This window comes from Anopheles arabiensis, chromosome 2, assembly GCF_016920715.1.
Source record: "Anopheles arabiensis isolate DONGOLA chromosome 2, AaraD3, whole genome shotgun sequence".
NCBI lineage: Eukaryota > Metazoa > Arthropoda > Insecta > Diptera > Culicidae > Anopheles > Anopheles arabiensis.
In genome coordinates this window covers 44649769-44671355 of record NC_053517.1, presented here as the reverse complement: position 1 = coordinate 44671355, position 21587 = coordinate 44649769, and the positions used below count along the sequence as shown (strand labels likewise).

General features: G+C 46.7%; 3 protein-coding genes across 3 annotated transcripts in view; 2 read left to right on the top strand and 1 right to left on the bottom strand.

Moving 5' to 3' along the window:
• The window catches only part of LOC120898599 (TBC1 domain family member 4), a 28419-nt gene extending 16120 nt beyond the window's left edge, over positions 1–12299 (top strand). Inside the window, 9 exon segments of the mRNA XM_040304675.1 lie at positions 5123–5686; positions 5791–5972; positions 6298–6531; positions 7119–8027; positions 8103–8403; positions 8405–8702; positions 8777–8928; positions 9009–9764; positions 9767–12299. Coding sequence (XP_040160609.1) covers positions 5123–5686; positions 5791–5972; positions 6298–6531; positions 7119–8027; positions 8103–8403; positions 8405–8702; positions 8777–8928; positions 9009–9764; positions 9767–10366 — 3996 coding nt within the window. The 3' untranslated portion in view covers positions 10367–12299.
• Positions 12300–14323: 2024 nt separating this feature from the next.
• On the bottom strand, positions 14324–17756 carry LOC120898600 (histone-arginine methyltransferase CARMER-like). Its single transcript, XM_040304676.1, is given in 3 exon segments — positions 14324–16046; positions 16049–17148; positions 17243–17756. Coding segments are annotated over 3 exon segments (1869 nt in total). The 3' UTR covers positions 14324–15791.
• A 475-nt stretch (positions 17757–18231) lies between these two features.
• On the top strand, positions 18232–21291 carry LOC120898601 (zinc finger protein 239-like). The gene is made up of 3 exons (XM_040304677.1): positions 18232–19050; positions 19131–19249; positions 19319–21291. The coding sequence occupies exons 1-3, from the start codon at positions 18784–18786 to the stop codon at positions 20565–20567; spliced, it is 1635 nt and encodes a 544-aa protein (XP_040160611.1). The 5' UTR covers positions 18232–18783; the 3' UTR covers positions 20568–21291.
• Positions 21292–21587: the final 296 nt, after the last annotated feature.

The window sequence follows — 21587 nt, the reverse complement described above, 5'->3', positions numbered from 1 at the left end:
TTGCAGTCACGCTTACAACCATTGTTCTTAATTTACATAAATTAACTATCTTTTTTATTGAAAATAAAAATGTTAAATAGTGTATAAAAAGTATATCAGAATAACAAATTATTTAAATTGACTGGTTGATTACCTAATCAAAAAGCAAACGTATTTGCTAAACTTTGTTTAACAAATGCTTCAGTCTCAAACGGATGAGTGTGGGGGAAAAAATGTGGGAAAAGTTCAAAATGTGCTCCTGTCATCGTTGCGGTTTTTTTATAGCATTCTTCTCATCTCGATCGATATTGAACTTACCGACAAGGTTAAGATGTGCTTGTAAATTCACCAAGAGGGTCGACTACAAAGGAAAATCCTTGAGAGATTTCATGTTCTGATCAGTGAAGTAAAATAAGATATTTGCTATGAGGGATTTTGCATTCGGTATCTTAATGAGAATTTAATATTTAAGTTTCTTTTCAAATCTGATTCCCCGAGTCTGCAATTCAAGTCAGTAAATAAATTCCCAACACTTTCTTTATTTAGCAAAACTTCCTCCAAGTAGCTTTTAAATGACTTGCGACGAACAGCCATTCAATTTTGTCGTCAATTTTTCTCATTTCCTGCACAAATCCTGCACCAATCCCGATCTGGCAGTCCAAACATGACCTAAGCTGGCAACTAATTTGACCCTTTCCTAATAAACTGTACACGGCACTATTAAAAGTGAATCTAGCTCCACCACTACATTCCACTAGCCACCGACGGGCGACCGATTTTCCTGCCTTGCTTTGCCAGTCATGTGTAATTTTACCACTCATCATAATATAACCATTAGCTCCCGGGTGGCTGTAATTGAGGTCAGTGCTAGGCTCAGGCGTGGGAAAGATTGGTTAGACGAAAAACTGGCACTTTGATCCTTTCCGATGGCAAAACATATGTGCCCACATACACACAGTTACCGGAGGCACTTTACAAGAAGTAATCTCTGTAATATTAAATATTGACTATACAGGTTGGCCTAAAGGAGCTACCTCTGGTCGAATACACTTTGGGATAGATTTAGTTCGCAATTTAACCTTTACCGTAGAGAAAGTAGGTATATTTATGAGCTTTTGCTTCGAAATTCCCGCCCCAAAAAAAAAACATCAACGAACGTATGAATCAGCTGGCAATGCTGAAAGCCTATCGGAAACAGCCATAACTTGCCTTCATACACGAGCCACTGATAGGCTCACTCAGCCGTAGGTATCACTTCCGGGTGAACCCGGTGTCCCCTGCAGTCCAACCGATGGCCAACCATTTGTGCCGTGATGAAAGCTTCCAGAAATTGGAGGGCAGCAGGGACTAAAAATAAATGGCACAATTTTTCGTTCATCTCTTCGGTTCTACCCTCCTATAAATGAACCTGTTTGCCGTGTTCCTCCGGTAATGGTGGACTCTTGCATGATTGATTCGCTCGGAATGGTTGGAGCAACGCAGCCAGAAAAGGTGTATGTGTGTGTATGTGTGTGTGTGTGTCTGTGTATATAGAACGTGAAGGGACCTTCCGGCCATCCAGATGGTAGGGCTGGGATCCGTTTCGAGCCAGAGTGTTCCACTGCTGCCAACCAGCAAGCAATCACCGCACGTGTGAACCCGCACCAGACACACAAATAACCATTCCAGCCATAGCACAGCACACCGGAGATGCTAAATCGAATGAACGATATCAACGCAAACCGGAATTTAATTTCAGCTCATCCACGTGCAGGTGAAACCATTTCGAACTGGATGCCGGTGGATGCTGGTGTTTGATTTGTTTGAGATGAAAGCAATGCAGATGGGGCCGTATTTTTTTTTCTATTTTCGCATATGCATAGTTCTTGTGCAAAAGTTTACTGGAAAATGGAAATGAAACTTTAACAAGTGGTTTTGAACAGATGTTTGTTTTGTCTGATAAAGGGTTCCGTAATGTTCAGTCCTTTACAGAATGTGGTTCGTAAAGTAGTGGTGAATGGTTCCATCTGATACCTTTTCTCATTGTTTGCCTTTTGGTTTATCCCAAGACTTTGGTACTAAACTTATAATTAAGGACTGGCTAGATGGCCTAATGGTCGATGATTTGGCTACTACAAGGTATGATGGGTTTGAATCTCATCTGAATCGTTCCCCGGTAGCTCAAGCGCTTTAAGTCTTAGTTTTATGTTAAATCCTACGTTTATTGCCAAAATTGCCATAAATATCTCAAATAACACAGATCAATTCATTGTTGTAACGACTATGAGATAGGAGCAATTGAAATTTAATTTGCGCTAATTAAATCACCTACTTCTAGCATGTTCCGCTCCATAACAAAGGTTAAACCTCTTTTGCAACGTACAGAATGCGTCTAGTGTGTCGAGAAATTCAATTTTCATCTCTTTAACGCCAACACCAAGTGTAGTGTTTTCTTTACGTTGTACACAATACACAATCACAACTGGAGCCACGTGTGTCACCTTTCGAGCTATTGAAGTACGAACGTTTATCGGTACCATCGGGAACATCCGAGCATCCCCTTGTTTGTCGATTGTGGTCGTCTTCGTTTGCCGAGCTGTGAAAATATTATCCCGACAGTCGTGAGATACAGAAAGGGGATAAGAAAATGGCAAAGACTTTCCAGTAGCAAGACAGGAAATTGTCTCATGTCTCGTATATTACCATCTTCTGCTAGGTTTTGTACGTGGGTTTATGTCTTTACTTTAAAGCACAATTGCACGCTGTATTGCAAGATGGAATCTATTTCAATGCCACGCATAAGTAGCGAGTCCATGTAGAAGTAGCAGAACGTGAGTTCTTTGTAGAAATTTAAAAAAAAATAGATTGACTCAATCATTCGTCACGTTTTAATGGCAAACGGAGATATGTTTCAAATTATAGCCAAAACGTGTGGGACAAAACAAGGCCTGAAAAGAATAGGATGCCCCTAACACTCATTATAGAGAGTTGTTAATTTCCACAAACCTTTCTTTTACGCTTAACTTAAGAACTTCATTCTTAACTTAACTTGATTCAACAAATTGACAAGTTTAGAAATTTGTTAATCTGAAAATGAAGAATTTCTTCCAGGAAGACTGTCAATTTCTCTTCAATTATCTCGATTTTCCACAGCTATTGCATTACTATTTTGTTCATTCTTCAGCTCTTCAATTCAATGACTATTTAGAAGAAATAATTCATGGATATTAATTCATGACTATTGGGGAATTTTCTAAGCTCCTTCGTTTTTTTTTAAATATAAATCAATATAATTAACAGAAACCGGAAACATTTGCACAGCGCTGAATGAGAGCAGCCATCAGACTAAAATTAGCAAGCCTGACCCAGTTCTTTTTTCTTGTTCATTTTTTATCTGACTGGTGATTAGAATTACGAACTGATATAGCTGTCGCCGCTTCAAGCGACCCGATCATGAACAGATTATGGATAGGTCGCTAAAATTTCTACCAAACAACAGGATCAATGTGAAGATATTCTTTTTAACTCTTTTTTAATGATTTATTGTATCATTAAACTTCAACTCCATAAGCCTTTAGCAATAATACAGAAATGTACTATTTTTGTGTTCTAATTTCCTGTTGAATGCCGAAAAGCGAAACCAATGGTACCTCAAATTCGAAGTTCTTTGCTTGTAAAGAATCAAAAGATATATTTTCAGTCCAATTTAATCTAATCATTTATCGAAATACACCTGCATATACATACATATTGAGCAACAAAAAATGAGTTACGACTGGGCTACCGATTGAAGGCGAAGGGTTTGTAGCATAGAAAAAAAGTTCTTGATAATTAAGTGGATCAATTCATCAGAAGGCGCTGCCTAGAATTAGATTCTATACACTCGAATTACTTCATTGATGCTGTGGTGCGATGTAGGCCACTACAAAAGGCTAATTTTTTCTGTTTCAAGCTGATATAATTCAAGATTAATTTTGGAATAGTCAAAACATTATCCAAAAAATTAATGTATTTAAAAATTAATTCATTCTTTAAACGATGCCCTACTAAACACTCCCGTAACAACATCAACACGATGGTCCATCTAATAAACAGATAATGAAAACAATATCAACAACATCGACCTTGAAGAACTCTTCCTCTACTGTCCACCCTTTAGTCAAAGGTTCGTTGTTGACCGGTTTTATTTTGTTGGTCTTCCCCCACCGCTCACCTCACTATGCTTCTGTATGAGCGTACGTGTTAGTTGCTTCGCGTTAGTTCCACCTTCACCCTTCGGATGCTATAAGAGAGCAAATATTGCTAATGTACAGTTTGCTACGGCGACTCACTTGTGCGTCGCAATGTTGCGCTTCCGTACTAGGTCCCAAAAATAAACGTCAACGTCAGCGCCACATTACCAAATCGATCGTCGCCGTTGATTTGTTTGATTCGGCTGCAGGTTAACAATCGGACGCCCTTCACCATAAGCCTTTCGATAGGTGCTGTGTTGTATCAAATAAACACAGCGCAAGTTCTCCCTCCGAATTACTGAAGTCAGTTGATTTGAAATGTTTGATTTACGATCGTGGACAGCGGAGATGTTGTAGCGAGCTCTGTCAGTATTTGGAGTCCACTGCACGTGTACGGGTACGGGTTTGCTGGAATTCTATTCTCGTATGCTTGGACGCCTCCGAACAAAAGTCATGCCACACTCGCGTAAGTTACATTGCGGTGCATCATACAAAGTGCAAACTATCTCTCTTTCTTTCTCGCGTGCCCACACACACACACACATACACACTCTCAAATAGGGGCACATGTGTTGAACAAATGCTTTGAAATGATCGTTGCTCCCTCGAAGGGGGGGACGTTATGGAGAAGAGGCACACGTAGCGACGAGAGGACACGCAAACGTATAGAGGGGGCGTTAATTAAACGACAAACCTCTGTGTTTCGCAGTCAACCGTTAGGTGCAGTTTGCGCGAGTGCAGTAACGATCGTAGAGAGCAGCGATCACGGTTTAGTTCGTTCTCTTGATTTTCGGGTGTGTTTCCGTGCCATTTTGTGTTTTATGTAGTGTGTATCAATCTTCGACACACTTCGACACTCACACGATCAAATAAAATTCGTGCATTCTCAGCTTACCCTCTACCTCTTCTTCTTTACCTCTCTACCATTCCAGATGGCCGAGCTGATGCAGCAGATGCGCGATCCGGCCACGGTTGGCGGTGGCTCCGTTGGCAGCATACCCCAGAGCATTGTGTCGTCCAGCGCGAACGCAAACGATCTGCAGAAGGCGCTCCGCAACCAGGGCATCCATTCGACGCCCGCCTCGAACCTGAAGCTGTCGGAACAGATGCGCTACGCCCAGCACGACAGTAGCCCCACGCTAGCGTATCATCTGCAGCAGCACCAACAGCAACAGCACCAGCACTATCAATCATACCCGCAGCAGTACCAGAACGGCGCCCCGAACCGGCTGGCCACGTCGAAAAGCTACTCCGGCGGGTTGAACCACTCGTCCGGCGGTGTGAACGGACCGACCGGCAGCGGCGGCATCTCGTGCAGCCTCGCCTCCCTGCCGGACATATCCGCCAACAACTCGCAGTTCTTCGAGGTGCTGTACGTCGGCAAGATCAAGGTGTCGCACAAGCGCGTCCCGTACACGTTCATCGACGAGGCGCTGCCAAAGTTCAAGGCGTACGATGCGGAAAAGCTGCGCCAGCAGCAGGAAGCATCGCGAAAGGTAGGGACCATGTCGCATTTAGCACCTTCCAGCTGTGTCATCGTTTTTCAATCCTAACCCTTCCGCTTCTCTCTCTCTCTCACTTCTCTTCTCTTTTTGTCTAGCAAAATGTACCGATTAATGCAGAATCGGTAAGCAGCAGTACGGCGGAAGCCGCAACGACACAGCGCAGCAATGAGGCCGAGAATAAGGGCACAGAGTCAACGCCACCGGCGGCACCGGACGATCCGCCCGAAGTCTTCCAGGGCCGTCGGGTCAGCCATTTCGATATACCGACGAAGAAGATGTAAGTACCGCACCTCCAGCGAGTCGAGCGAATTAAGTATCTTCCCACGTGTTGTGATCGCGAGTGGAGCCGGTTTTGTTTGCGCGGGATCGTAGAAGTTAACGAGAGAGGTCAGCCAGATCATGGCCGCTCGCTAGATAGGCGTGTGTGTGATGATACACGGAGCGTGATACTAGTGTATGCTCGTGGTTTACCCCTTCCACTGTAGCGATCATACACACACACACACACAACTGCATTAATCAAATTGCACCCGTACACGATTCATTACAACATCCAACACCTTACCTAACCCACCCATCATCCAATTTACGTTCATCTCCAGCGAGAATGGTACCGTGGGGGAAAGCAATACGTCCGGTAATGGTAAGCCAGCGGAAGAGCAAGCTAAAATCGGTGAGAGCACTACCAACGAACAGCACCAGCAGCAGCAGCAGCAACAGCAGCAACAGCAGGAACAGCCACAGTCAGCCACGACAGCAACAGTAGCAGCACCAAATACAGAGCGTGTCGTGGCCAGTAATAAAGAAAGCAAGTCAGCATCACCGCAAGACGAGGAGTAAGTGCGGTAACCTTTGGTTGCATCCGTTTAATATGGATATTAGCTGTTTGAGTTCGATTAGTTTCAGTGGCTTCGGTGCTTTCGTTGCATGTGACCCTTGCGGGAGAGGGTCGAACAGTTCCACCACCAGCAAAGGGATGCTGTAAAAATCTGCTTCTAGTGCTGCCGATTACCAGTTCTGTTAGAAGAACGTACATTGTCTTCTTATGATTTACCTCGATTTGTTAACGATGTTCGTCACAAAACTAAACTGTTTCATGCGTTGCTAAATCATTTCGCTTATACATACATTTCCCATTTTCTGGTTGTTCTGTTTAGTTGTTGTGTGTCTTTAGCTGTTCCTTAGTGTGCTTAGTGGATAGACTCGTTGTGTAGTGAATGAGTTCTTAACACTTTTTCGCAATTTCGATCTTTTTATTTTGTTTAACTGTGTAAGCAACAACAAGACTTTCCGTCTCATCTCGTACACCATTTTCATTTTAACATTAGCATGTTAATTTAGCTTCAATCTGGCCATAGAACGAACACTCTCTCTAGCCCATTGTAATAACCTTCCTCAATTCTCCCACCCACTCTCCAACCAGTGCACCGATGCGTCGCGATCGATCCGCCTCGATCGGATCCATACCGGTGGTCGAGCAGAACCGTACGATGGTGTTCCTCATCGGACAGTCCGATCTGCGCCTGATCAGCCCCGATCGCAAGCAGGTGCTGCTGCACAAAGCGTTCCGCGACGTGGCCAGCTGCGTGCATGGGCAGAAGAATGCCGACCACTTCGGGATCATCTGTCGCGACGTGAACAACGACGGCTACATCGGGTACGTGTTCAAGTGTCAGTCGGAACAGGTGGCGGACGATATCGTGACGGCGATTTCGCTGGCCTTCACCGCCTGCTCGGAGCAGTCGCAAAAGCACAAGCCCGCGGCACAGATATTTTCCTGCGAGCACTGTCCAATGCTCTGGTACCACAAGCTGTGCACCGACACCGAGGGGCTGAGTGACAAGAAGACGCAGAGCACGATATTCAAGCGCATCGAGACAACGCTCACGGAGGACGAGCAGCGGTCGTTGAACGAGAAGTATCACGGTGCGGAAGAGGCCGCCGGCAGCAGCCTGGGAGAGCAGAACCAATTCCTGATGATGCTGCTGCGGGCCCACTGCGAGTCGAAGCAGCAGCGCCACGTGCACGATACGGTCGAGCATCGGACGGAGTTTTTGAACCAATATCTGGGCGGCAGCGGCATCTTCATGAAGGCAAAGCGATCGCTCACCAGCTCGTTCGATCATCTGCTGAAGCGGCGCACGAGCCGGGACGACTATGTGGCAGGTAGTCTGAAGGACTCGAACTCGGCCGGTGAGCTGAAGGAGGGCAGTTTTGAACCAGTTACGCGTGCCCGATCATCCACGATCGGATCTAGCCCGGGAATGGGACGCAAAAACTCAGACCTGGGCAATGGAACCGCTCCACCGCTCAAGTCACCCATGATGGATATGTAAGTGAAGAGTGTTTTTAGAAGGGACGCGAAGGGTCGAATCAATGTTCACTAATTTCTACTTCTCCATCTCAGCTTCATCAAGGTGGGCAACAGCCCGCGAGATCAGGGCCATGCCGGGTCCTGGCGACAGGCGATGCTACACCGCGTGGTAACACCATCGAAGAACATGCGCAACGGCCCGGACGAGTACATGTCGCCGTTGCGCGCCGTCGGTGGTGCACCGGCCAAGAAGCGTACCCGGGAAGAGCTGCGCGAGCTTTGGCGTGTGGGCATCAAGCAAACCATCATACTGAGCCGCATGGAAAAGGAGAACGCCCATCTGCAGGCACGCCAGAACGAAATTAAATCGAACGAGATGCGGCGCGTAAAGCTCGGAGTACGACGAGATTGCGGTGTGCGACAAGCGGTCGGCCGAGCAGTGGGATACACTGCTGGACAGTGGCACTGCTGCGGGGACGGCGACACCCACCAACCAGGCCGTGCTGTATCAGGCGATGCGGAACGGCGTGCCGCGGTCTCGGCGGGGCGAAATCTGGATGTATCTGGCGGAGCAGCACGGGCTCCACCATCCGGACCCGATCGATACGACCAACTTCCCGAACTTTAACACACCGTACCACGTGTTGCTGAAGAGTCTAACCGAGCACCAGCACGCAATCTTCATCGATTTAGGTTGGTGCCTTTGGCGTTGGTGTTGCTGGAATGAAGGACCACGTCTGTAATGTATTCTTGCCTTCTTCTTGCAGGACGCACATTCCCGGATCATAAGTACTACAAGGATGCACTGGGCGTGGGACAACTGTCGCTGTTTAATCTGCTGAAGGCGTACTCCATTCTCGATCCGGAGCTGGGCTACTGTCAAGGGCTAGGCTTCATCTGTGCCGTCCTGTTGCTGCACGTGAGTTGCCCGTTGAGCTTTCGAGCGATCTCGTCACTCCCCTCTAATCCACTTCTTCCTTTCCTACACACAACCCGCAGCTCGAAGAAGCCGATGCATTTGAACTGCTCAAGCATCTCATGTTCCGGCGGCAGCTGCGTGCCAAATATCTGCCGGACATGAGGCAATTCCAGCTGCAGCTCTACCAGCTGGAGCGCCTGCTGAAGGACCACATACCGGAGCTGTTCCAGTGGTTCAATCAGCACGACATTTCGCCCACGCTGTACGCGGCGCCGTGGATACTGACCGTGTTTAGCTCACACTTTCCGCTCGGCTTTGTCGTGCGCGTGTTCGATCTGATCTTTCTCGACTCGTTCGACGTGTTCTTCCGGTGCGCGATCGCGCTGCTGGAGGTGCACAAGGAGGAGCTGCTGCAGCGCGACAACTTCGAGGACATCATGAGCTACCTGAAGACCGTCATCCCGAAGATCGATGCCGACGTGATGGAGAAGGTTTTTCGGAATGTGTTCCGGTCAGATTTCTCGCGTCAGCTGATCGTATCCCAGGTCGAATATAATGTGATGCAGGAGGAGATAACGTGCCAGAACCACTACCAGGAAAGCTACAACCGGTTGAAGGAGGAGCACCAGCAGCTCGACACTCAGCTCCAGTACGCACAGTCCAACCTGCTGCAGCTCGAGAAGACGCGCCTGGTGCAGCAGGACCAGATCCAGTCGCTCCAGACGCAGGTCCAAACGCTGGAAAACACCGTCCACACGCTGGTGCGGTACATCGAGCAGTCGACGGATGCGGTGCTACCGAGCGACGTGTGCCGCATCGTGCAGCAGGTCCAGACCTTCAGCTGCAGCAACACCAGCAGCAGCAGCAAAAGAAACGCTCGCCAATCTTTGTCGATCGCAAGATCGGTAAGTCGATCTCGTTCAACAGCAACCTGGGGCTGGCACTGAACGTGCTGGAAGAGGCGACCGAACCGGACGGACCCGGAACGCCGACGAAGAAAAAGCAACCATACTTTCAGAACTCGTTTACCCAGATCCGCCAACAGCGGGCCAGCCTGTGGCTGCACAAACTGGACGAGTGTAACACCAGCCCCGAGCACGGCAGTGCCGGGAGTGTAGCGAGCGGCATGAGTTTACCCTCTTCTACCAGCCTGAAGGGATTGGGAAGCAACAATGACGATAGTGGCATAGCGACACCGATCAGCCCGCAGCTGCACGCACCGTCCACCACACCGATGGTGGCCGAAAGTCGACCCTTGGTACCGTCGTTCGAGAACCATCCGCTGAGCAGCTGCGGTGACGTGGCCGTACAGTACAACGGTACAACACAGCTCAAGTCGCTTAAACCACGCTCCCAGTCGCGGCATGGTTCCGTCTCGATGATCGTCAGCGAAACGGCCACCGAACCGCGACCACAGGTAGCCACGGATCGAAGTTAACAGCCACGCGCGGCAAGCCCGGGCACGTGCCAGCACGTAGAAAAAGTGTAATGAGAAGGACAAGGTATTCGCTTCCCGTACGCCTATAAAACCCATGCTAAAAAAAAAACAAGAGGTGCAACGGATGTGTTCAACATCTACGTTCTTCCACCTTTCGGGGATGTTGCTTGGACAACACCGCTAGCACTGTTTCGACTATTTCGGCACAACGCGAACCAAAAACAAAAAACCTTAATCAATCTCACAATAGCGATTTACAAACAAAAAAAACTCCCGGGACGGCTTACTCCCTGGCTGGAGAGCCTCTCCCGGGTGTGCGTCTATTTAGCATGCAAATTCTCCTTCGTAATTCAGTGTGTTGTGTCAATGTTCGTTCTTTATTGTGGGTGAGGGAAAAGTGGAAGGGTCTTGGAGATTTGAAAAATATATAATTTCCTCCCTCCGCTTTCTAACAAACGACACCACACCGCCACGCGGTTCATTGTCGCCTGCTGTTGTTTACTCTTTCCCCGCAGGACGACATGGACGCTGTCGCCATCTAGCGGAGAGTAGCAATACTGTTTACATTCAAACGCGGAGAAAGGACCTCTAACCATTATCAATATTGATCACGCTTTTGCAAAAAGAGAAAAAGTAGAGAAGAAGAAGAGAACAACAAGAACACTACAAAACTCAGCAACCAAACCCAACGCCAGCAAAATGCTTCGTACAATTTGTGAGTGTGAAACAGTAGTTTGTAGCGGAATTTCTCGTGCGACTTTTACAGCAAGCTACCAGATTGTTATTATTTTTTCAAATATGCTATACTTTTTCGCTAGAGCTACTAGCAGCTGTAGTATTCAACATTGGTACATTGGGATGGTAAGCTGCCGGTGGAGAGGCATCTATGTACTTAAGAAAAGGGTTCGCGCAGTCGCGAATGGAAAGAGCTCACCGAATATAGGCGGAAACGCGGTTAGATCGCACGCAAAGCAGTTTAGCAGATCAGCAACAGTAGTAGTGATTGTTGTTTATATTTTGATAATCGGACTTTAAAATTGGCTTCTCCCGAGCACTCCCGAGCAGGCTCCTTTAGTACGCTTTCTCGCTTAGTGACAGGCAGGAAATCGAGGAAAGGCAATTAATTACCAAAAAAAAAACACCAAAGGTTAATCCCGGCTCACAGTTTGGTAGGAAGCGAAGGAATGAGGAGGGAAAAAATGAAAACATACCTTTACCCCAACAGTTGTATTATTAAAGCTAACCGTGCAACACACTTGAGCTTCGGCACGCACGCAACCAGATTAAGAAGGAGAACAGAGAAACATGCTGATGCTTGCTAAAGCGCAATAATCCGGCGTATAATCGCGTATATTGCCAGCTGGGTTCGCATATTGGATATTTTATTCGATATTATTTTCCACTGTGCGGGTTTTCTCGCTCGCTCCTCGTTGGAATAGGCCTTCGTGCGGTTTGTAGCTATATTTGATCAAGCCTTTTTACATTGCTTTCCAAACCCATTCGTTGTAAATATATCGTTTAGAAAAGGTGAAAGCTATACTACAAAAATCCTTCTTGCCTCGATTCATTTTATTGTTTGTTTGATTGTTTGGGTAGTGTAATTGCTTTATTGTTGAGTTGTTTGCTTTTAGTTGTTATACACTAGGTTTAAAGGTTCTTTTAACTGTTTTAGTTTCTTCCATTTTGGTTGGAAAGCTAAAAGGGTGGAAAAATAGCTAAACATAATATATTATCAAACTCGCTTCGGTTACACTTAGGGCAGAGAGAGAGACAGACAGAGTGAGGGGATGGAAACAGTTTTCGCAAATATAAATAGATGTATGTACAACACCATCACACGTCCTGCAAATATATATATTTAGGCGTCTTCTAAGATATGGAAACAATCGCGAGAAGGAAATAAAACCCAACATCATATAGCTAAATGGAGGAAGATGGCCACTTTGTGTTTTGTTTAATGTTTGAAAATCCGAAAAAAAATGTTGCGTGGCGTTGGGAAACATATTTGGATATTCGGATGTTGTTTGAGAAACGCCACCAGGAACGCAAGTGGATGCTTTTCATTACACCTTTTCACATCGTTTCAATTCCAATTCCGATTGTACAGTGAATTGGATTTTCGTTTTGCAGTGCAAAAATTAAACTTTCCATAAAAAAAAGAAAGCCGTACTGAACGCAGTTTTGTATCAAATTCGTAGGCGCTTCGGCGCAATGAGAACAGACTCGAGCATTTCATTCGTTTAGGAGATGAAGTTAAACGATGTATTTGGGGAACCATTGTAAAATGATGTGTGTCTCAATCGGTGGTGTGCTTCAATACCCAATCTGTCGTCCGTTATCTTCGTTATTGCATTATCTGTATCCTCCTTCCCGCCCTTCGGTAAAGCGTTTTGTGCGGTAATTGCATCATGGCTGGCTTACTTTATTAATGTCTCACTGTATTGCCTGCAGCATCCGCGCAACATCTTTTTCGCTGTTGGTAATCTACAATCCTGCTGCTTCTTCTACAGTCAACTCATCGATTGCTTGTAGATCAATGCGCATAGCGGCGCCCAAAAGGAACATAAACATTTGCCGGTTGCACTGCAGAAACACAATCTTCCATCAATGCATTGCCATTCGCCTTCCTCTACGCGCAACGGAACCGCATTATGCACAGTTCCATTCTACTACTTTGCCCTACACACACACACACATACATAGAAACACACTTCGGTCTCATAGTTCTAGTGGTTGTTTTAAACTCTATCGATTGAAATAGTTCTCGATATACTATCCGGTATGGGGTAAAATTGCTTACTTTTAGTCTCTTTTAGTCTTTCCTTTTAGTGTGCTCTTCCGGCTGTGTATCAAAGAAAGTGTTTCGCGCTATGCGCGCCCTTCCTGACAAAGATACCGAACCCCGTGGCGGTTCACAAAACCAAAAAAGAATCAAGCAGTTCGGCCCCGTTTCCGGTTGGCGTCATACACACACATCTGCCGGTTATTATCCATTGGTAGTCCTAACTTACTGGAAGATCTCTGTTGCATCGTAACGAGCACAGCAAATGTTTTATTTTGCTAAATCTGAGCGCATTCCTACACAGGAGAAAGCTTTCGTTAAGCTGCTAACACTAGAGAGCGCTTTTCCTTGTCTTACTGCTCCTAGAGTTTATGCTGATCTCTAAACTCTCTCACACACACACACACACGCAACATTCCTAGCAGCTCAATATAGTATTTTTTAGTTGAGTAAATTGTGTTTTCGTTTACTTGGAGCGGGGGAAAACGTTCTGAACTGAAGGCTTAACCACAATCCAACACTCGAGAGAGACAGATGGACATATACAGAGATCATTCAAAGCAATCGTTCGATGAATCGCTTACAAAAAAAAACATTCAACAGAAAATATGAAAATATGTTTACAAAAAGAAATACAAAATAGCAGCAAATTTAGGGGAGGAAATAATGCACCATGAGGACGGGTACTGGGAATCTCGCTTTCTCTCACTATTCAAACAACAAACTGCTCCCCAGGGACCTAACCGATTGAGTTGGTTTAGTTTGGTTTAGTTACGTAGATGAAGGTGTGGTGGTATAAGGTATGCCTGTCTGCCGCATGGTGATTGTATCGCTGTCCAGGGCCTTGCTTTGTCTTTACTGACTAGACAAATATCTCACTCCTGCCCTGGGCACGAATGTATTCCTGAAAGTACAAACATAGATACATTATAAATTAGTACGAATTTGTACCGATAGGCCAGTTGCTTCAACATGAAAACCCCCAATGTACTTAGCGATTTTTTTTATGCGAAAGCAATACGAAGCGCAAGCTGGATGATCTATAGCACAAACACACTACAAAACTGGAATGGAACTGAAAATGGAATGAGTACTGAAAATAATATGAAAACACATATAGCAAGAAACACATACAGAAATAATAACAAACACAGAAAACAAACGAACGAAGCGTATAAACTTAAAATAATCTCTCTATTTTGCTTGAATAAGATGTCGACGCCAGAATTTGGTTTATTGTGTGTCTCGTGCGAAGAAGAGAATTATACTGAAGGAAAAAACCGTACTCTCCTAAGACCGACCTTCACGCCGCCCATTATCTTTTTAACCTAGGCCCGTTTGAGCACAACGTAGTCGAAGCTAGATGATAATAATATTAATAATAATAATCATAATAATAATAATATTAAACGTAGCAATAGTTATAATTAAATTAAAAATGCCTCAATTTCAGTTGGTCTAGCGATTGTCAATTAAGGATGCGGGCGGACTAACTCTATGCTACTACTGAGTGGGTCTGTGTGCGTTTTTTTTTCGGGCAAAGTTTACTACTAAAACTATTACGCATGCTTTCCGATGCTCTTGTCTTGTCTTGTGAACGTATTTAGCAGCGTAAATCTTCAGTGTATAATTTGAAAGCAAGTTATTCGACAAAACAATCGATGCCTCAAGTATGTTCAATTTCTTGCTGGAATGCAAATCTATGTCCATCTGCCAGAACGATGCCGTATTTCGTATTCACAGATAAAGCAGAAACTGATTGGGTGTGTCAAGCTGCCATGCTCATCCCGGTCGTTCTATGGTGTCCTGCCCACTTTATGCCTCCTCACGCGCACACACACACTAACACTCATACACACGCACAAACACACGTAATTACACCGTTTTGGATGGAATCAATTGTCAGGTCTACTATCGTGGGGCGCAATCAGTGTTCTTCCTTTTCGACGTTCAATTTAAACACGGAATAAGCGTATGCCGCTGCGAAGCTAACGGGGACAGACGAATTAAAACACAAATGTACAGCTAGTGGATAATAAAAGTGTACGCTACAGACAGCCTTAAAGTGTGTGTGAATCTCTCTTGCGCATAGCTTCAAGCCTGCAGGTTTTGGGCGATGGATTCTATCTCAGCTCACCGGAACGAAAAGGATCGTAATCTCAGTTGGATTAAAAGCAATTGAATAAAAGTATAAAGCACATCAACGATTGTGCAGGGACAAACGGACAACTTAAAACTAAACAGATTAAAATCGTACACAAACACAAACACGATTTCCCCTTAAATCAAGCATCGTTCTAGCTACGGGTTATGAATCAGGAATGATGCCTCGAATTCACGGCGTGACGGTACATGACGTTAAGGTAGCCGTAAACTAGTATGATTGCAAACTTCGTTGTGTGTATGAGAATGTTTGATGGGATGTTTGTGTTGCTTTCCCCCCGTCTGGCCGCTGGTGCCGCTCTGGCCGTGGCAGTATAGCAACAGCGTAAGCCACGATTCCGTGGGTGGAAAGAACTTAACTGGCGTTTCAAAAACAGACCCTCTGCCATGAAAGTCTGTACAGGGTGGCAATACAATGATACGATCGATCGAATGTTACCGCCTAACCCCCGTGGGCCGTTGCTCTTTTTCCCTCCCTACCTAGTAGAACTGGTTGCCGTGAATCGGCTGGCCCGGATGATGATGGTGACTGTTGAGGATGGGTTGAGCCGGAGAGGTAAACAGGGACGGTGAGATAGCGCCACCGATCAGCTGATGCTGGGCGACGTTCTGCGTGGAGGTGGCCGCACAACCGATCGGTGGTGTCATTGCCAGCTGCTGGGCCGTGGTCGATTGTTGCTGCTGTTGCTGCTGCGGACCGACTGCGGCCTGCTGCTGTTGCTGCTGTTGCTGCTGCTTCCCGTGCTCGAAATAAGTCCCGGATGAATGTTCGGCTGATGGCCGCCAGGGCCGCCACCGTTCGCACCGCCACCGATCGCCATCAGGTTGGTGTTGATGATTGTCGACGACATGTCGACCTCGCCGAGCCCGTTCACCGTGATGCCGTTGACGAGGTTGACCGCATTGCGGGCGCCCTGTGCGTCCAGCTGGCTCCAGAACGCTTCGCTCGGTGAGGTGGTGTTGGAGCCGGGCGGTGCCGCAACCGGTGCGCCAGTGTACCGGAAGTAGGGGTTCTTTAGGTCGAGCGTGTTCGAGGAGCTGATCATCGTACCCTCGAGCTTGAGGTCGATTTCTACGTCGTAGCTTTGGCGCTGGTTTGCTGCCAGCACCACCTTGCCCGACAGCACCTGGCCCTGCTTCACGAAGATGGGCGTCTGCAGCAGGCAGCGCACCTGGTACCAGTGCGTGAGCGGCTCGGTCGGCGAAGTCGACAGCCAGATCTGTGAGCAGGTGCCGGCAAACTCGACGTCGAACCAGAACGCCAACCCGTGGCACGTGCCCGTCTCCAGCATGTGGAACTCGACATCGATCTGAATCCGGTGCAGGTCCTTCTCGTCCGCCGTGAGGAAGTTCGTGGTGTGCCGGATCGATTTCGCCATGCAGATGCGTATGTCGAACGTGTCAACGATCGGCTGGCGGAAGTACTCCTTCATCGCTGCGTCGCGCAGCGCCACCAGATTCACGCCGTGAAACTCAGTCTGCATCCAGAAGTTGGCCTTATTGTACTGCTCCATGTAGAGCGCTTCGTCGGTGAACGGGGCGACGTGCAGGTCGCCCCGGGACGGATACATCTTGCCGTCCGGCTTCAGCCACTTCTTGCCGTGCAGATACGTCTCGAGCATGCGCTCGTTGTACAGCATGTAGCCCATCGGCTCGGAGATGATGACGTCCACCCGTTCCGGCAGGTCAATCTCCTCGATCTTGCCCGCGATCACGATTATTCGATCGGTGAGATTGTTCGAGCTGACCAGCTGCTGTGCGTACTGCGCCATATTGCTGGCCTCTACCGCGTACACCTTCGCGGCACCGGCCTGGACAGCAAAGAACGACAGAATGCCTAAAAACAAATACAGAAAAGAACATTCGTAATCCGATTACCAAGGTGACGGAGTGGTAGTGATTGACCGTCAAAAGCGGCCACAGTCTCTTACCGGATCCGGCCCCCACATCCAGCACGATCTTGTTCTGGAAGTCTTGCGCATTGTTGTAGATCGCCCGCTGGTACGTGCTGGTCCGCACAAAGTCCTGCATCATGTTCTGCTGCTGCGACAGATAGCCGTAGAACTGGAAATACTGCGACGCGGACGAGTCCTCCGTGCGGAGGTTGAATACTGAGTTCACCTTGCCGGACAGCTTGTGCAGCAGGCTGCGGAACTGCTGACAGTCGCCCCTGGACGCGAACCGGAACAGCACCAGCTCCCCTCCAACCACCAGCATGTGTGACGTGTGGCCCCGGCTGAGATGGGTCGTGCCCGCCCCGCTCACCAGGTACTCCTCCAGCTGCTTGGGTGGCGTGGCACCTTCCTGCAGCAACCGCACGGCCATACCCTGTGGATCGTAGCTGCACACGACCGTCACCTTGTGGTCGTACTTGTTCACCAGCTTGTCGCTATCGTCCAGCACGAGCACACTGCAGCCCTGCATCCGAGCCATTTGTTCACTCATCTTGAACCTTTTTTTTCTTGCTGAGCTCTCCTTGTTGCTGAGCTGTTGTGTTGACTTCACAGGTTGCAGAGCAAGCCTTCGCTGATGGTTAGATCACAGACCAAAGACACACCGGGCGCACGCAATACCACCACACTCACAAACACACACACAAACACGCACTATACACACTCTACCTAAAACGGTAGATGCTTCGCAGCAAACAAAGGAGGAAAATGCACCGCTCTGGTGGAAAAGCGAATCCCGTGTACACGCACGATTCCGATAATGGCCACGGTCACGGTCACGATATGATGGCGGCAATGCACACACTCACACACGCGCACAAACACTAACACATACACACACACGCTGGATCGCAGCACACGGTTGCGTCTCTTTCTCTGCCAATTTGCAGGTTAATGGCCTGACCAGGGTTCACGGAGCACAAAGCCCGGGCAGCAAAACGGTACCGACGATGCGAGCAGCACAAACTCCGACGCGTTGCAGTACGGCGAGCGACAGAGAACACACACGCCGGCCTTTCGTCCCGGCTGCTACTCGCTTTACAAAAACGGAGCTGCCCTCGATGCAGAATGCAATTTGCGAATGCGTTGCGCGGCCGAAAAGGGTCTTTTTGAAGGGATGCTGCCGCGCTGCTGCTGCTGCTGGCACTCGTCTATAGTCAATTGAAGTTAATAGATTAACGCTTCTTTCTCTTCTTGCCAGCCGCCAGGGGTATCACGTCCGGGGGGAGCAAACTCTAGCGGGTTAGCGGGAAAAGGGATATATTATTTTACCACTCCGATAATGGAACACGTTTACTTCATTTGCCACCTGCCGCCAGTGGTAATGAATGATTTGAGGAAGAACAATTTAATTTAGAATTCTCTCAAATTATTTCAATTACCATTCCCTGGAACGACACACACACGCGCCACGCACACACAAGCACGGAAGGACCGTTTTTCGCATCGCACGCACACACCTCGCTTGCACAACGTGTGCTGTCAAACTTCGTCAAACTGTCGTGGGCCGCTTATGCTGCATGGGCGTATTTTGTTTGCTGTATGGGCAGCATTTGACGCGCGTCGTTTGTTTACGCGTAAACATAAACAATTTCCTCTTTTTGTTCCTCAGGAGCGCTGCTAAGTTTTATCGTAAAGCAGAGCACGAAACTACAGCCGGCAAAATGCTCACGGTTTGCTGCAGAATCTGCTTGAAAAATACACATTTCAAACAGATGTTATCTCTGTTCGATACGTACAAGGGCTTCGTGATTCGAGATGCGTTGCTGGAACTGTTTCAAATCAAGGTAAGGCGAGAAATGGTGACCCCATGGAGCAAACTGCCTAGAGGCGAATTATCGATCCCTTTTTGTGCTACACTACACAGATCCTGCCGACCGAAATGTTATCTACAATCTGCAATGCATGTGTGGCAAAGGTGTGCACTGTGCGAGACATCCGGGAAGAGTTCATTGCCCAGGAAAGCAAATATCAAGAAATTCTTGGGTAAGCATGGAGCCGTAATGTAAAAGTCGGATACCACTATACCGTCCAAACTTGTTTCTTTAATTGCAGCACTGAAGTGCTCCAAGATCCAATACATTCTCAATCCCCACAAGCTTCGTCTACAAATGTTTCTGCTAAAACTGAACCCACCCCAACGGTGGAAAGTACCACCGAGGAACAAATTGTTGTGGCCACCAAAAGTACTGGCACAGCGGTACAGTCTCCTATCGAACAAGCGAATCTTGCGATCAACATCGATGGAAATGGTAAACTTGTACACGGCCTGGGGCAAGTGTATGATTTAGATGAGCGGGATACACCACATAGCGACTTTGATGAAATGCGCGAACACGAACCCGAAAAGTCGCCGGAAGTATATGAAATCACGAAACTCACAACAACTGACGACGCGAATGAGGAGGATATAGAAATCGCTAAAAAACAAGCGTGCAACGAAGAAAGTTCTAGCGGCAGTGAATTTCAGCTGTATTCGGCTACAGCAGCAAACAGTGAGGAAGAAACTTGTGATGCAAACTGCATGTATATCTGCGAACGCTGCGTCATGTGTTTTGAGACGGACGAAGCGTACGAATCGCATGCTTGCTCAATCGAGGAAGGGGAAAGCAAGCGTTCTTGCAAGAAGTTGCCAACCGGCGAGGACTTATCGTCGGACAGGAAACAGACAAAATATGTGAATCTCGCCGACATCCAGTACGAATGTCCGCACTGTTCGGTTTCGTACGAACAGGATAGTCAACTGCTACAGCACTGCCGCTTATACCATCTGGATGAGTTTGAAGCTTTTCGTTGCACCATATGTTTGGCCGAGTATGCCACACAGGTCGCACTGACCGATCACAGCGAGTCGCAGCATCCGACCGGGTATCGGTGTCGATTTTGCAATAAAAAGCTTTTGAACTCGTACGCGCTGAAGAGCCACGAAAACGTGCACACCCGGCAGCAGTCGTTCAGATGTACCGTGTGCAGCAAGAAGTTTGCCCAATACACCAGCCTGTGGCGCCATATGGCGATACACAATGATATAAAGGCGTACGAGTGTGACATCTGCGAGAAACGGTTCCGACAGAAATCGGTGATGATAGCGCATCGCCGCACGCACACCGGTGAGAAACCGTATGCGTGTGAGGTGTGTTCGAAATGTTTCCGGGACCATAGCACACTGGCCAAGCACAGGCGTGTGCATGCAAAAGAGAAAAAAGAAACGTGTAAAACCAAAAAAGGGAACACGATTTTGGAGTACATCTTGAAGGAAGGAAATGTTCGGTTACTTGGCTACATATGCTTTAGTCAACAGTGACAATGCGGCGCGATCCAACGGAATGAGCGAAATCTTGTCACCATTATGAAGGAACTAATGTATTTGCTACCTACAGTGACAACTTTCTATAGGATTTCTATAGGAAATTCGGAAAGCATGTATCGAAATACCATGGGAATATTACCTCTGGCTCGCGACCCCAAACAAGTTTGACATCACTGCCCTAAGATGAATTTAAGCTACTCTTTTTTTAGCATTCGTAGGAGCTTCAGTGATTCACGAAATACATTCAATATTTCAAAGCATTCTAATTGGTATAATTTGTAGGTGTATGTAATTTTGAAAAGATTTTGAAATCGTTTTTTGAAAAATTTACAAAAATCGCATATACTATAAAGCACGTGCCAATTAAGAAGCTATGATTTAATGGTTGGTAGGAAATTTAAGTTTAACTAGTTAGTATAAAGTGTACCATAGGTTCAGTTAGGTTCTGTTATAATTTTTGTGAAGTTATTTTAATTTTTTTTGTTTGTTCAGAGGATAAGAATTTTTATTATAGATTGAGAACATTTTTATATTTCGAACGCGCTTCACAAACCATGACTGTCACAACCACAAAGAACGCATTAAGATATCTAAGCTTACTGTCGATTCCAGTAGCACCTTAGTAGTGAAGTCCCTACACTTTCACCGTCGATTGTTGGAAATTAAATCAATCTCCTTATCAAAATAAAATAATTTCATTTAGCTTCGAAAACATTAATGATTTCGGGAAACTTTCAATCTTTCTGTATGGCACCAAACTATCACAATGAAGATAAAAATGTTTTAAGATCGACGATAAACTACAACTACAGAGTAAAACATATCGGGAAAGTTGCATTTGTCGACCTTGTCCATTGTATGTTATATGCAATGAAAACAATTTTACCAATTTCACTGATTGCATTCCGCATCCAAGACTAGTTTTTACAATGTTTATGAAAATCAGATTTCCCATACAACCTGGTGTTTTAATTTTATTTTTTATTTAGGTGTCTCGAAACTATCTAATATACA